Consider the following 14,643-nt stretch of genomic DNA (forward strand, 5'->3'; position numbering starts at 1 on the left):
TTTTCACCCGCGATGATCTACGCTCGAACTGTAAAACCGCTTCCGCACACATTCCCGGTCAATGCTCGGGGAAAGGTTTAGATCGAAATATCAAAGTTGAAAAGTATAGTGGCAGTTATTCGATGACTAAATGTTAGGAATCGAGTGATTAAATAATTCATCGAATCAAACACGAAACCTGATCGAACCTGGCTGTAGAAGCTCGTAGATAACGGCGCATCGCTATGTGCTAAGTTTTTAAATAAACGATTCGGCTATAACGGTATCGAAACACGTACCGAGTCTTTGCGTTTCTGCGCACCAAAGTTACACGCGTGTAACGAAATCAAATTAACAACTATGATCGAATACTACTCGAATACTGAGATACTTCTTCATTCTTTCCTTGCCCGTTATCTAACATTTAAATCGAACATCGAAATTTAACGTTACGTTTTTGAATTTCTGTACAGTGAAGGATGGAGGCCAGCGAGTGGGATCACGCGACCTTGAGAGAAGAGGAATTCGAGCAGCATGCCGTATATTTGGTACCGGATGTGGCGGCATCGCCAGGCGATACCAATCGTGCGGAGGCATCCCTGCCAAGAAATTTGGTCCTCAAACCTTCTCAGGCCCTCAACGATGTACGTTCCTCCGCCAAAGAATCCTTTCTCGAGACCTCCTCGGTGAGAGTCGCGAGAATAATCGCAATTTCTCGTTAGTTAATTCCCTAGACTCGCTAATGATACCAACTCAGACTTACGAAAACCTATGGGAACTTGATTTCGTTCAATTCGGTCGGACCGGGCGATTGTTGCGATTTAAGGGATACCAGCGGCGAATCAAACTTGACCGAGTAACGAAGCTAATTAACTTACCGAGTACGACCTAGAGCTCAAGTAAATCGTTACACTTTCCTCGGTGACAGGAATCGAGACCAGTAGTCTCGGTCATTGCACGACGCGTTTCAAGTTCGAACAGTACAAAGTATTATTCGGTTGATTAGAATCGACGTACGAAAAAAGAGGAAAAAGTACAAGCCATAAAATCAAAGTTTAAAATCATCGGAGAGACGAAGGATATCCAGATATACCCGATCTAAGTATGGATAACATTTCTCCACACGAAAATAGAGCAGCCTACCGAAACGTTCGTAAATATCACGCGGATAAAACAGTTTAACGTGACGTACGTTCCCCGTCGAATTGACGTGCATGTTGTTCGGTATTCTCGTTCTACGAACCTCGCGTCAACGCTGAACATTAAAGATTTCAAGTATCGAATGCCGTACCAATTCTCCTCGCGTGGATATAGCAAAGCAAACGAACGAATTCTAGCGAAACGATGCTTAAGTCGGAGTCGGCAGACGATAAAAAAATATGCTACGTATTCGCAGGTTTTGGGAGTGTGGAGCACAAGTTACATTCCCAAGGGAACACGGTTCGGTCCTCTCGTGGGACAAGTGTACACCAAGGACTCGGTGCCGGCCGACGCGAACCGGAAGTACTTCTGGAGGGTAAGAATCATTTAAGTGCCTATTCAAAATCCTCGTAGCAGTTATTTCGCGAGCTTCGACTATCATCATCGGCTAGTCTCTCGGATGATGAGAAAAAAAAAAACAAGAAGAAGGCGAAAAGGGAAAGAAGAAGATAGAGAGGGAAGCCTGCAAAGACCAGAAACTGGTTTCAGCCGATCTAGCGAGCCTTAAAGCGAAACCCGCGAAGCCATTGATGCCTCGTAACGAATTGATGAGTTACGATAGAGAACTTGGTTCTCTCTCGATTCTTACTATTAAATCGCCAATATTTCCTCGTTGGTCGACGCCTTAACCGCGTCGAACATCGAAGATTTAGTCTCTACCTTGAACACGAGCTAGGGTTCTCGCGATATCTTACATTTCTTGCAGCTACCATTCTACGCAATAGCATATATCGAGCGTGTTCATTGTCACGATTAAATCATACATTTTTCTCGATAGGTGTACAAAAACAACGAGCTGTTCTACTACATCGACGGTTATGACGTCCAGAAATCAAATTGGATGCGTTACGTAAACCCGGCTTATTCGTCCGAATCGCAGAATTTAATAGCATGCCAGTATAAGGTGAGCCGAATTGATGGAACGCCACGCGTTCGAATCAGCTCGAGGCACTCTAACAGAATCATTCTGGTACAGTAACTCATCTCGATCGTGGTTGTTTTGCAGATGAACATTTATTTTTACACAATCAAACCGATACTACCGAACCAAGAGCTTCTGGTGTGGTATTGTCGAGAGTTCGCAGAAAGGCTCAATTACCCACTAACGGGTGAATTAATGCTTCAAAGAATACGTAAGCACATGTTTCGTTTGTCGCTTCGGCAGTGCTTCGTGGCTGACGACGTTTCACACGGAAGTTTCGTTGTTACAGGACAACAAGTACAACAATCAACGTTACCAACGGAAATTCCACCTACGGTGGACGTGGTGTCACCGTTAAAGGATTCATCGATTTACGAGAGACGCTCGCAAATGACCCCAACGGACGGTTCCGTTAGATCGGACGAAGGCTATCATTCCAATGGTTATCACGACGAGATCCTCACGCCCCCGGAAGAGAGCAGCGAGTCGGACTCGGAGAACAATTACGTGCTAGATTTCAGCAAGAACGCGAAAACGTCGGTATGCAACAACGAGGTGCTCAAACAAGACAATGCAGTTGCGAAGAACGAGTACAGGAAGGTTAAGATCAAGATCACCAAGACCTACGGGAACTTCCAGGCGTCGAAGAACCTAGACGCTAACGGAAAGGACAAAGATCAAGAATTGCCGAGCAGAGCTGTGACCCCGGAACTACAGAAACCGGTGTCACCCATAATTCTTCAGAAGAACGCCGTCCTGACGACGGTAACCGAAGATGAAATTCCAGAGAAAAACCCGAAGCCCTTTTACGAGTCCGAGGTCAAGGGTGCTTTACCCGTTTCCGGGAGACCAGCCTATCTGACCAGCCCGAGTAGCTCTATCCTCGAAAATATCCTTCTTCGTAGCAGTACCGATAACAATAACAACAGCCACAACCATCATCACAATGGAACGCAGCAACACCATCAGATTCACCATCAAACGCATGCCGATTCGGTCACGCCACCGCCATCCAGTCCAACGGAAATGGCGTACTCTTACAAAAAATCTCATCGCTACGGAAACATTCTACCTTGCAGTCCCGATTCCAGTTCGAATCTGCCTATGCAAGCGGACACGTGCGTCAATTCCACTACCAGTGGTAACAGCACGCTACCGATGCAAAGTCCGACGAGTAACTTGCATTCCAGCACGGGAAACCTTCACTCGAGTACAGGCAATCTACACTCCAGTACCGGACCCAACAACGTTCTACAGTCTCATCCAGGGAACATCCATTCGTCCAGCAATTCCAACAATCACCATTCTAGCGCGAACGTTCTGTCGTCTAGCACGATACTGACATCCACGAGTAACCTTCACTCTTCGACGACATCCAGTAGCTGCCCGCCTAAGAGAAAGACCAAGAGTCCGTCACCGTCTACGAATCCCACGGGTGCGTCCACCCCGACGATCTTGTACTCCAGTTCCGGCGGATGTCAAATAGAATCCAGCCCGGTGTACCCGACCTCCGCGGCGAACAGCAATCAAAGTGTTTCGCCCATTTCACCTATTCAATCGCCTTCGTCCTATCCCTACGGCATTTATCATCAGAATGGCTCGCTGCATCACAACGTGGCGCCGTTGTCTATCAATTGCACCGCCTATTCGCCAACCCCTAGCGGAAACGTGGTTTACGAGAGAGCCGATGGAAGAAGGCTGGAGGCTGCCACGAGCAGTCACCAATTGCCGACCTCGTCGACCATGCAAATCGACAGTAACCAAACGTTAATAGCTGGCACGCACAATCTTCACCTGGGTCATCACCCCGGCCTCACCATTCATGCCAACTCTTCGTCATTGAACCGATACTCGCCCGCGAGTTCTTTATCCCCGGACGACCACGGTTGTTCGCAGAGTGGTTCGCTGAGTCCGAACTCCCAAGGATCCAGGGGCTACAGGTCGTTACCATACCCATTAAAGAAGAAGGACGGAAAAATGCACTACGAATGCAACGTCTGCTGCAAGACGTTCGGCCAACTGTCGAATCTCAAGGTGCACCTGAGGACTCATTCCGGCGAGAGACCATTCAAGTGTAACGTTTGCACCAAGAGTTTCACCCAGCTAGCTCATCTACAGAAACATCATCTCGTGCATACAGGTAAGTTAACTATATTTTCCCATATAATTTGAAAGGATATGAAACTTGAGAGAGAGAGAGAGAGAGAGAGAGAACACTAAGACTGTATCAACGATATAGGTGAAAAACCACATCAATGCGAAATCTGCAAGAAGAGGTTCAGCTCGACCTCAAATCTGAAGACTCACCTGAGACTGCATTCCGGCCAAAAGCCCTATGCTTGTGACCTGTGCCCCGCTAAGTTTACTCAGTTCGTTCACCTCAAGTTACATAAGAGGTTACACACGAACGAAAGGCCCTACACCTGTCAAGGTTGCGACAAGAAGTACATTAGCGCGAGCGGTCTTAGGACCCATTGGAAGACAACCAGTTGCAGACCAAATAATATCGAGGATGAACTTGCCCTAGCCGCGGCCGTGGGTTCGCCGACGTATTACGAATACGGCCCGGACATGAACGTCGGTAAGTAGAATTGAGAAGAAATCGATCGACCATTAGACAACTTGGAAGAAATTCTGAAGGAGAATATTGTTTCGATCGCAGGAAATATGCCGAAGGAATGCGAACTGGAGCACATCGATAATTACGAGAGGCACGGATCCACGCATGGCCCACACTCGACGTCTCTCCACAACCTGGAGAATTCCGTAGGCCGGCCAAGCGTCATAGAGACCTCCCAGCCTCACATAATCGAGTGCACCTAAAAATGGGGGTATGAGCCCTTTCGCTCAAACGCAAAATCCAGCCGTGGAATAGTAAACGAGTTGCTCACGACAGACGAAAACGACGTTGCCCTCGTGAGATGGTAGTGACAACGATACTCGTTCGTGCTTCCCTTCGCAGTGGGTCGCAAGAACGGAGAAATTTTCGAATTGTACTTTTCTTCATTTCGTTCGTCGTAAACAGCGTGTAAGAAGAACGTATAAAGAGGCAGAGACGATCGGAGACAGGAAAATCGTCGAACGCGATCGAAAACGTGAGTGAGATTACGTGAACAAGTAATTTGAGATTGTTAAATATTGTTGCTTGGTTATTGTTAACGCGAAGGAATTCAAAGCTTTTAGTAGATACACTTCTTGGAAGCTGGTTACTTTACGTACGTTAATCGTAACGCGAACTAGTTCGATTTCTCTGACGAGGGTGGACGAATCGACGAGATTCCAGCTACGAGCATACAAAGTTCCTTCCTTGTAAATACTCGTTTCTATATTTTTTCTATGGTAGCGCCACCAACGAAAACAAATCTAAAACGTCAAACAAATGAACATGAGGGACGAATTGAACGATAGGATTAATATGTCTCGAGTCGTCACACGCTGCCATTTCCGGATAGAATCGGATAGAAACCGAGAAAAAGCGAGTACCAAAGTCGTCCGAGCTTCTCGATTATCCTTCCACGGTCTATCCTAAAGCGATGCTTAGAAAAGGTACCGTATTAACGCGGTACACCGAGCCGTTGCTTTTTCTATCTACATACAAAGTCCATAAAAAATACTTCCGCAAATACTTCCAACGTTCGTCTGAACGACAAACTCTATCAACCGTACATAATTTTTACTCCTGAAACGTAACGCGTATTTGCGCGCTACGAACATAGTTTATACTATTTTTATTACGAAACATACGCATCGTCGAATAATTATTATATTTCCTTCTTTCTCGCGATATCACGGTACCATTTTCTATGCGTTCGAACTTAGGCGGTTGAAAGTGAAAGATGACGGATTTTGTCGGCATCCGTCAGCATATTCGCGTATAAACGCGCGAGAAACAAAGGCGAGAGAACGCGATAATCGAACAACCAGTGACGACACGACTGCAACTATACGAGACCTGTACCTGTATATACTAACATTACTATTAATTATTCGATAATTTAAAAAGGTAATAATATAAGGAGCTCTAATTTATGAATACCTTTATATATGTATATTTAAAATCGTCGTCGATTGGCGAGAAGCACGGTAGGCTGCGCTCTACGATAATCCTTTTGATAGGAATAAACCTTTTCAGAAATTAGGTAATTTATTACACCGCGTACTGTAGTAACGTTAAAACACGAGAAAAAAGCTTTCGGTGATCGAGTATCTATATCTATATTTATACACGTTCATATAAATAACATATACATATATATAAAAATATATATATATATATATTTTTTAGGCGTCCTTTTGTCGTGGAATTTTCGAAACGGAAAGCATAGTCTCTCGGTCCACGCGAACGAATCTTTTTATTTCCCTTCTCCACCCTTCTTTTCGTTCTCTTCCCCTTTTCAATTTTCTCCTTTCGCGACACTATTCTTCTCGTTTCGATCGATCGATTTTCGAACGTACGGTTTTTTTTCTCTGTCGTCGATTGTAAACGCCGATGCGGTAAGACGATAATAAAGAAATCGAGAACGATTTTCATCGTCACACGGTTGATCGTTCGACGGAAAAACGTCTTATCTTTCCCGTTTTATCGCGATCGCGCACAAAACTCGTTTACTCGTCGCGACGTAACGCGATTAAGAAAGCTGATTAATTTTCGTGTCGTTAAAAGAATACGAAGAATTGAAGAAATATGCGCGCTGGAAACGCAGTATTCAGATGAAAAGGCATTAATTCGTTAATCTTCGAGGAAAGCCGTTGACTCGCGATGTCCGGTGTACAAAATAACCTATTCGTCGTCGGGGCGAAGACTCGGGCGTGATTTTCATTGGGAACAAGTCGAAAGCGCACATTAACACGGGAACATCGGGTAGAGAAATTCGCAGAAATCATAATCACGCGAAAAAGGAAAATCTAGTCAAAAAAACTAACACACGGCTGCGTCTCGTGGGTAACTTTTCGTGTATAATTATAAGATCCGCCTGAGCCTTTCCTCCAACTTTCGGTTCGCGCTTCGATTTAACGTAAACGTTTAGCACATAAAGAATTGTATCTTTCTAGATGTACGTAAAGTTATTCGGATTACGATGAAATTTGTAAGATCGTTTTAGAACGCTGCTCGTAATTGGCAAAAATACGATAAGTCTTTTTTTATCAACAACAAGAAAGCAAATAATATTAATAATAATCAATAATCCATAATAATAATAATAATAGTAATAATAATAATAATAATAATAATATTAATAATAATAGTAATAACAATACTGATCACCAGTCGATCGTTCGAAGGATTCGTCATCGAACGATCGATCAAAAAAAAAAAAAAAAATTTGCCGAAGAAACTCGAACGTATTAATCAGGCTCGCATCAATGGCCACGCACCATTGATTCTTTTTCCCTTTCTTTCTTTTTTTCGTATCTTCCATTCGGTTGCATACAAAATTTCGTCACTCGTACTTCCACTAATTTTTAAGTGCCGAATCGTCGACAGTCGAAATCAGTGAGAAAGCGCAGCCTACCATTAGATACGAAACGATAAAAGTCGCGATCGGTTAATGATTCATGCGCCTCCTGAATCCCCGAGTTTTGAGAGGCGAGTAAAAACGAGGTGACGCTGGAATCGCTAATCGATAACGATAGCACATTACAATGTATCGCAGACTGATATACGCACGGTTATCAATCGTTTATAAAAACATTCTAAAGGTACGTGCATCGCGATACGACTCCAAGGGCGAGAAATCAGATTAAACAGGAAGATAGGAAAAGAACGAAGAAACAAATGGCATGAAGCACAGACCGCGTTCAAGGACAATTAATATTCCAAACTTCCTTTCTTAATGTCTCAGTTTCGAGAGAAAAAAAGTCGTCGCGCAACTCGCGTAAACAATTAACCTACAGAAATCCAAAGGTTCCGCGTCCAATAATCGCAATCTATCCATCATCTATCCGTTTTAGCTTGGAACGTGACAAGTTCTATGGTTCCTGCAAATATCATGGTGCTCGTCGTAAGATTTTTGGAACTGATCGTTTAGTTCGTTTCTTCCGTTTCGCTGACCCCTTTTGTGTAAAGGCTCCTTTATCATAGAATCTCTATCGGGAAACGATATTTCGATACGTCATAAATTTAAGGCAGCTTTAAAGTTTACTTTATTTCGGCGAATCTCCGTTCATACGTATCCCGGAGGAGAAGGTAAACGAGAAAAAAAAAAAGAGAAAAAAAGAAAAAGAAGGAGAACGATAGAAAAGACGGTACGATTCGCAAGGCCTTTATGCTGATTTTTGCAAACAAGTTAACAGGCAATGTAGAAGACTCGGGCATTCTACCGAATGCCTAGGCCAAATGAAAATTTTCTTACACGATGTGTACGCTATACTAGCGATTTATCGGCTAATCGAGACACGCGCAGGACGCTGAGGACTACCTTGATCGCATCAAAATCGTAGGAGAAACACGGACTGAACGATTCTACGATGTTGACTTTCGGTAGTAAGTTTAGGCCTGCATGTATTCTATGCCGTGAAAACGACATTGGAAACGACAATCTATAGAACATTCTACGTTCGTTCGATACGACACCATTCATTTCGCACTCATCAAACATAACAGATGTACATTCCAATCATTAATTTTAATACTTTTGCGACCGTGCTACTATAAACTAGTTAAGTATAGTACCTTGGAAATTCGGGATTGCTAACATGACAGGTATATATATAGAGCTGCTCAGTGATCATGCTGGTTACGACTATACGACATTTAATGAATCCTAAAACACATCTGACACAATTCGAATCCATCGATCGCAAAAGTGTTGATTACCGAATTCAACCACATCAGGTATATTTTTTTACATACTCATATGTATCTCATATTATACAAGGATAATATGAAAGTTCGGGAGATAGTTTCCAGTGACGTTTTGACGATTGTCATTCCGTATATTGCCTCGATTTCCTACCTTGCCTGCATTAAACGCACTATTATAAATAACGAGATGAAGAAATGAAAGAGAAAGAAAGAATGCTGGAATGAAAGAAAACAGATGAATGAACGAACGAACGAACGAACGGGAGGGCGAAAGTAAGGGAGAGAATGAAATAGCGAAAGTGGAAGAGAAATAAACCTAAAGTATAAGATTTAAATTGCGAAAAAACAAAAACAGGAAACGAAAAAACGGTGTAGAGAATGGAAAATTAAGAAGATCGTGTAAATACGCTGAAAGTAGATAAACGAAGGAATCAAGCGACTAACCGCCTCGACAACAGACAAGCAATATTTAGTTCTTACCATCTCGTAATAATTAAACGATAACTCCAACTGTACTGTACACACGTGTACACACTCGTACGTATTTAAACGACTATAAATTAAATGTTAATTATCCTTACACTTCGTATATAGTAAATTGTTACGCATTTATTATCATTACAATTATTGAATAGGTAATGCTCAATTAGCATTTGTTTCTTAAAATAAAGAATAAATATATGGCTGTTGGATATTTATATGCACATATCACTACCTATCATTCACACCTCTCTCTCTCTCTAGTTGTAAGGTCTAATTTCAATCATTCACTTTACCTCTCCATAAAATGAAAAATCGTTCGTTGTTTTCCGTCGATATAAGCTATCGTGTAAAACGACGATCGAATAGAAAGACGGATCCTTCTAACAGGAAGGAAGTCCAAGGATATGTTTCAACTTATAAGGCGAGGTATATCGTTTTTAACCTTTTATTGTAAATTGATCTACAATCACCATATCCTGGTTCATCGTCGTTACATCGTCATCGTTATAGATAGGAAAATGTTACAGCAGCACTATTGCTCAATTATAGTGTGTGTATGTGTGTATGTGTCTGCATATAACTCTGTTCATTTTACGCAAGTATCAACTTCGATCATAGAGTTTAAAAATCACTTTTCTCGGACCGGATACCTTTCCGATTTATTAATGTACAATTCGATAAAGTGCAATTTCATTGTCATATAAACAAATTTATCGCGAAATGGAAATTGCAAAAATTTGCGTCCGCGAAATGGTAAAAATGGAACAAAAGGGGGAAAGCTACCTAACTTACGAATAACACCTTTTCTTTACACTTACATCATCGTCATCATCCCCCATTAGAAGAACGTGTAAAACTTTCCGTATACACGTCGAAGATAATATATATTCCTATATTAATTAGAAAAATAATACAGATTTTGCCTTGTTAATGGAAACAATTAGCTATATGTAATATACTACATGATTTATGCGGGTATGGACATTTGAGTATGTTGTCACGGCTAACCAAGTCCCTGAAAACAATTTTAAGATTTCTTTCATCTCGCAGAAAAATTACACGTTCTTTGTCTAGAACAAATACTCTTTAAAATACGCGCCAAAAAATAGATTTACTTCGTACTATCTTACATAACCGCAAAGAGCATAAGCACAAAATCGTTGACGGTGCTATAAATTTCATATCTAAAATATTTAAGCAACGATAACGCATAAAGAAAAAAGAATGATAAAGAAGACTCGTAGTAACAGTAACTATTGCAATCACAATATCAAAATAATTTTTTTAAAACGCGAAATTTTTAACGCAAAACAAAGCATTTTATAACGTTCGGAACATAAAAGGAAACTATGAGCCTTGTATCGTAAAATCACTCCAAAGCAATACATCATATGGAACTATAGGAGCGAGGTAGCAAAAGTTATACATTCTTATACACATATTTGGAAATAATAGAACACAACTAAAAGCACAAGAAATGGAATCCTGATAACGTTTGGCTCTTATCAGAAGTAAAAGATTAGGAAGCCATGAACGTTAAATCACAAATAAAATATCATTCCAAACACTAAATATATACTCAATTACAACATTTTATTATTATAAATATGTCGCGTCGACGAATTAAAATGTAAATATAGAATACGATCATTCGAACATTAATTGACAAAGAATAATGAGGATGTGAAATGTCCTACCTTATCAAGGTACAGGACTGTCTGTTCCACTTCCACTGTTGGTCCCAGCTTCTGTTTTCGTAGCAGCAACTCTGTCGCCCCGCTTAGAACTCTTCGATAGAGAAGCCACTTCTTTTAACAAACTGGAGATCTTGAGTTGCATCGTCGATATTTTGGCTTCGTATTCTTTCTCCGTCGCTTTCATCTTGTTACGAAGTTCCGTTTCCGACGTGAAGTTTTTTGCCTTCAATTCTGTAATCTGTAAACAAGAGTAATTCTAACTGAATCAAAGCTGGTCGATAACATTTCAGAGATTTTCGCTTTCAGAATATACATACTTGTCTATCCTTAGCAAGTAATTGCCCATCTTTAATAGAGATTTGTTTCTGAAGATGGGCTATCTTTTCTTTAAGTTGTGTAACCGCAACTACGTGATCCGAACTGTTGGGATCATGCGGATCGTGAACGCCACCCATCCGCGCTGCTTTCACCGGTGTCGGACCGTTTGTGTCTGCACCTTCGGACTGAGGCGGTAATTTCGTTACATCGACTCTGTGTGGTCTCTTATTGTGACTTTTTAATCTGAAGCAAAATAAACAAATTGACCAGGAACTCATACAAAATGCCTAGATACTAAACATTACCGGATTATGTTACAACAAAAGAGAAATTGTGATGAACACAATTAAGACTACTAAGCACAAAGTTACCTTGTGACATTACGTATTTGGATAATTACTTTTGTTCTTTGTGCTTTGCTGCTCGTTGTTGTGCAAGTTTCAAATGTGCCCTCCTCTCAGCATCCGATTGTTTAGTTTTTGCCAATGCACGTTTATATGACAGTGTACATAGCCAACATAATAACTTTCCATCAACCTTTAATCAAGATATTAGTAATTATCCTTCACAATTTACAAGCATATCATTATCTTATCAAAATGAATTACTTTTTTATCTTCATCTTGTCTGTCAAAGGCACACTTCTGTTTGCACTGCTCGCAAGTAACTGGTGGCCCATAACGTTTTTCAGAATTTGTACATCTTTGACATTTACTACCAATAAATGCAGCTATGGTATTGCAATATTCACAGGCCGATGGCTTACCATAAGATTTCACATTCTGCTCACATTTCTTACAAATAGTGCTTGTATTACCCTTACTGCAAATTAAAGAATAAAATTGTTTAGAGATATATTAGATAAATTAACCAAAATGGGAAATAACTCATGTGGTGCTTACATTGTTTGTTGGAACTCTGATCTACAATATGTACATTTCACCACAGGAAATGCACCTCTGCATTCCTAAATAAGCAACATAATATAGTAAAAATTGATTAAAAGAATGCAGAAATATAAAAATTTACAATGTATGTATTTACATTTAGTCAGTTTTAATGTTCACACATTACTCAAGCTTTTGCACAAAACACATAATACTGGAAGAAAAAAATGTTTATTAAAATCCAAATCACAATGTCTCATTGAATTGAGACAATTTTCAAATAAAAATGATCAGTTAAAACAGTAATTATTTAATTTTTAGGTGCATACGCACAATTGTTCTTAAATTTTAGTTTAAAAGCGAGTCTGTATGCAACCAAATTTTTATCTAACTCATATTTTAAGGTTTGATCGTATGAAAACAGCAACAATTGTATCTGGAACGTGCATTTGAATTAAAAGTTCTATTATTAGCATCGTATCTTGCAAACACGAAAAATGACGCTCCAAAAGAATCGGTAGTCGTGTGGTGGAATCCGAGGAAAAATTCGAAAATCCAAAGCAATACCTTGCACAATTGTTGCCCCGGCGAAAGCTCCTCGAAAGGATGCCTTGAGAAACATCTTGAACAGGCGAAAAGTGCTTGCACATTATTCGCGCTCATCCTCGAACAGCAAATTGTGTTTGGCCTCGGTATTCGAGAACCGTACGTCACTGTCGATAAAACCAATTCGTGAAAGCAACGGTGGAACAAGCCAAGTTTTGCTTTCACTGCTGATCGGTGGTATTGCAAAACAAAAAGAAACGTAAAATTCAACGCGTTGGCACTTATGATAGAAACTCCTTACATGTTTCACGACGTTTTCCGCGTCTGACGCGATTGTTTTGCGTACATAACCGCGTCACTTAACTCGTTCACTGTACCGGTTGTTGATTTGAGACGGCCATCTGTGACTTCTTACGATTTTACTAGTTTACAATAGTGACTAGATGTCGCTTTCGTTTTCCTTATGCACATCCAACGGAATATAAACTATGCTATAACCAATCATTACTTTTCTACCTAAAAGATCTGATTGACAATTGGTTCGTATATTGCTAACCAGTATTACGGACGTTCTCTGTAGAATTTGTCCTCTTTGACCTTTCCTTGTTGGAACCTGTTGGAGCTAACGAATCAGTAGGCCTTATTCATTTGAGCAGTTGATCAGTTCCGTTTACACACGTGCATCAATGCACGCATCTTATGTTTATATACTTTTCTAAACCTAACCACAAATACAAATATAACCTAAAATTTTATGAAAGCCTGATCACTTCTATCGTGAATATGTTTCTATCTATATTTATATCTATCGAAAATTGAATTCGCGAAAGTACAAAAATGAAAGTTACAAAAAAAATTATACAACGACAGCAAGAAAAAGAACAAGCTCTATACGTTCGTTTGCCACATACAATTCGAGATAAAGACGATGTTGCAAAATTATTTACTGGTAATTTTAAAGTAAATTTACTTCGACAATCTAGTAGGCATTGTTATGTAGTATTTCCCGATGTAAAGGAGAAGATGAAAAATTTAACAGCAGTGAAAAATACAAGGATAAATGGGAAACGTATAGTGATTGCACCTGCAAATACAAAAATTGAAAGAAAAACTACAGTAGTAAGAAAAAAGATTGTTATACCTAAGGTGAAAGAAGATAAAAAATTGACAAAACAGTAAGTACATTTCATATCTTTTATAATTACAATGAAATACCAATAATAAAATGTGCTTATATCTTTAATAGCCTTTTTGTATCAAATATCAAATGTGGAACAAAATCTGATGAATTGAAGGCAGTTATCCCAGGCTGTGTATCTGTTAAAATGTTAAAACCATACTCGCAGACATCTAAGTAAGTTTATTATTGTTTGCGTAGATGTATCAATAGTATCATATGCAAAAAAGTACAAATCACAAAATTATATGTTTAGGGCTGCAATAGTTAAAATGGAAAGTACTCAGTTAGCAGCAGAATATTTAATGAATGTAAGGGATATGCCAACTGTAGCAGGAAGAAAATTAAGGTTAAATCCAGACACTAGAGACAGACATAGAAGACACGAATCGAAACCTCTTAAAATTTATGATGGTGAATCAGAAATATGACAAGAAGTTACAGAAGTGAAATAAAGCTTTAGGTTATATCATACTTAAAAATAAGATGTATAAAATTTATTATGCTATTAAATTTTTATTTGCTTTTAAATATATCGAATTCTATTACTATATCATTATTCCATATTATTAGTATACTATCTCATACTATTTCACACTATTAATCTGAAGAATACAAATATATAATTA

At 39.8% G+C, this 14,643-nt stretch overlaps 3 protein-coding genes across 10 annotated transcripts in view; 2 read left to right on the forward strand and 1 right to left on the reverse strand.

The window, feature by feature from the left end:
* Window positions 1–13,284, reverse strand: part of LOC117156092 (protein FAM76A) — a 48,467-nt gene extending 35,183 nt beyond the window's left edge. For 5 of the 7 annotated variants that reach the window (XR_004464042.2, XR_013058540.1, XR_013058539.1 and 2 more), the window contains exons 1-6: window positions 12,859–13,284; window positions 12,307–12,371; window positions 12,013–12,226; window positions 11,805–11,941; window positions 11,404–11,647; window positions 11,087–11,324 (exon numbers count right to left, since the gene is read on the reverse strand). Coding sequence is in view for 2 of the 7 variants with exons in the window: in XM_033332823.2 (XP_033188714.1) it covers window positions 11,091–11,324; window positions 11,404–11,647; window positions 11,805–11,941; window positions 12,013–12,226; window positions 12,307–12,371; window positions 12,859–12,954 (990 nt within the window). In the remaining 5 variants the exon portion in view is untranslated. Of the gene's footprint in view, window positions 1–9,820; window positions 11,325–11,403; window positions 11,648–11,804; window positions 11,942–12,012; window positions 12,227–12,306; window positions 12,372–12,858 lie in introns of those variants that run through there. The other 2 variants (XM_033332823.2, XM_033332822.2) reach the window with 2 other exon arrangements.
* Window positions 459–9,598, forward strand: Blimp-1 (PR domain zinc finger protein 1). 2 transcript variants are annotated; one of them, XM_033332819.2, is made up of 7 exons: window positions 459–665; window positions 1,376–1,495; window positions 1,958–2,083; window positions 2,186–2,312; window positions 2,391–4,241; window positions 4,341–4,682; window positions 4,764–9,598. In XM_033332819.2, the coding sequence occupies exons 1-7, from the start codon at window positions 459–461 to the stop codon at window positions 4,922–4,924; spliced, it is 2,934 nt and encodes a 977-aa protein (XP_033188710.2). In that variant the 3' UTR covers window positions 4,925–9,598. The 2 variants fall into 2 exon arrangements, with proteins under 2 accessions (XP_033188710.2, XP_033188711.2); XM_033332820.2 differs by having other exon boundaries at window positions 459–623.
* Window positions 13,285–13,405: 121 nt separating the features above from the next.
* Window positions 13,406–14,545, forward strand: LOC117156093 (uncharacterized). The gene is made up of 3 exons (XM_033332824.2): window positions 13,406–14,012; window positions 14,084–14,191; window positions 14,271–14,545. The coding sequence occupies exons 1-3, from the start codon at window positions 13,675–13,677 to the stop codon at window positions 14,443–14,445; spliced, it is 621 nt and encodes a 206-aa protein (XP_033188715.1). The 5' UTR covers window positions 13,406–13,674; the 3' UTR covers window positions 14,446–14,545.
* Window positions 14,546–14,643: the final 98 nt, after the last annotated feature.

This window comes from Bombus vancouverensis, chromosome 5, assembly GCF_051014615.1.
Source record: "Bombus vancouverensis nearcticus chromosome 5, iyBomVanc1_principal, whole genome shotgun sequence".
NCBI lineage: Eukaryota > Metazoa > Arthropoda > Insecta > Hymenoptera > Apidae > Bombus > Bombus vancouverensis.

Excerpts from the sequence above, each read along its gene's own strand:
- Blimp-1 (XM_033332819.2), top strand. The coding sequence starts at position 459 with ATGGAGGCCAGCGAGTGGGATCACGCGACCTTGAGAGAAGAGGAATTC. Across the intron at positions 666-1,375 it reads CCTTTCTCGAGACCTCCTCG|GTTTTGGGAGTGTGGAGCAC; the intron begins GTGAGAGTCGCG and ends ACGTATTCGCAG. Across the intron at positions 2,084-2,185 it reads TAATAGCATGCCAGTATAAG|ATGAACATTTATTTTTACAC; the intron begins GTGAGCCGAATT and ends GTTGTTTTGCAG.
- LOC117156093 (XM_033332824.2), top strand. The coding sequence starts at position 13,675 with ATGAAAGTTACAAAAAAAATTATACAACGACAGCAAGAAAAAGAACAA. Across the intron at positions 14,013-14,083 it reads GATAAAAAATTGACAAAACA|CCTTTTTGTATCAAATATCA; the intron begins GTAAGTACATTT and ends TATCTTTAATAG. Across the intron at positions 14,192-14,270 it reads CCATACTCGCAGACATCTAA|GGCTGCAATAGTTAAAATGG; the intron begins GTAAGTTTATTA and ends TTATATGTTTAG.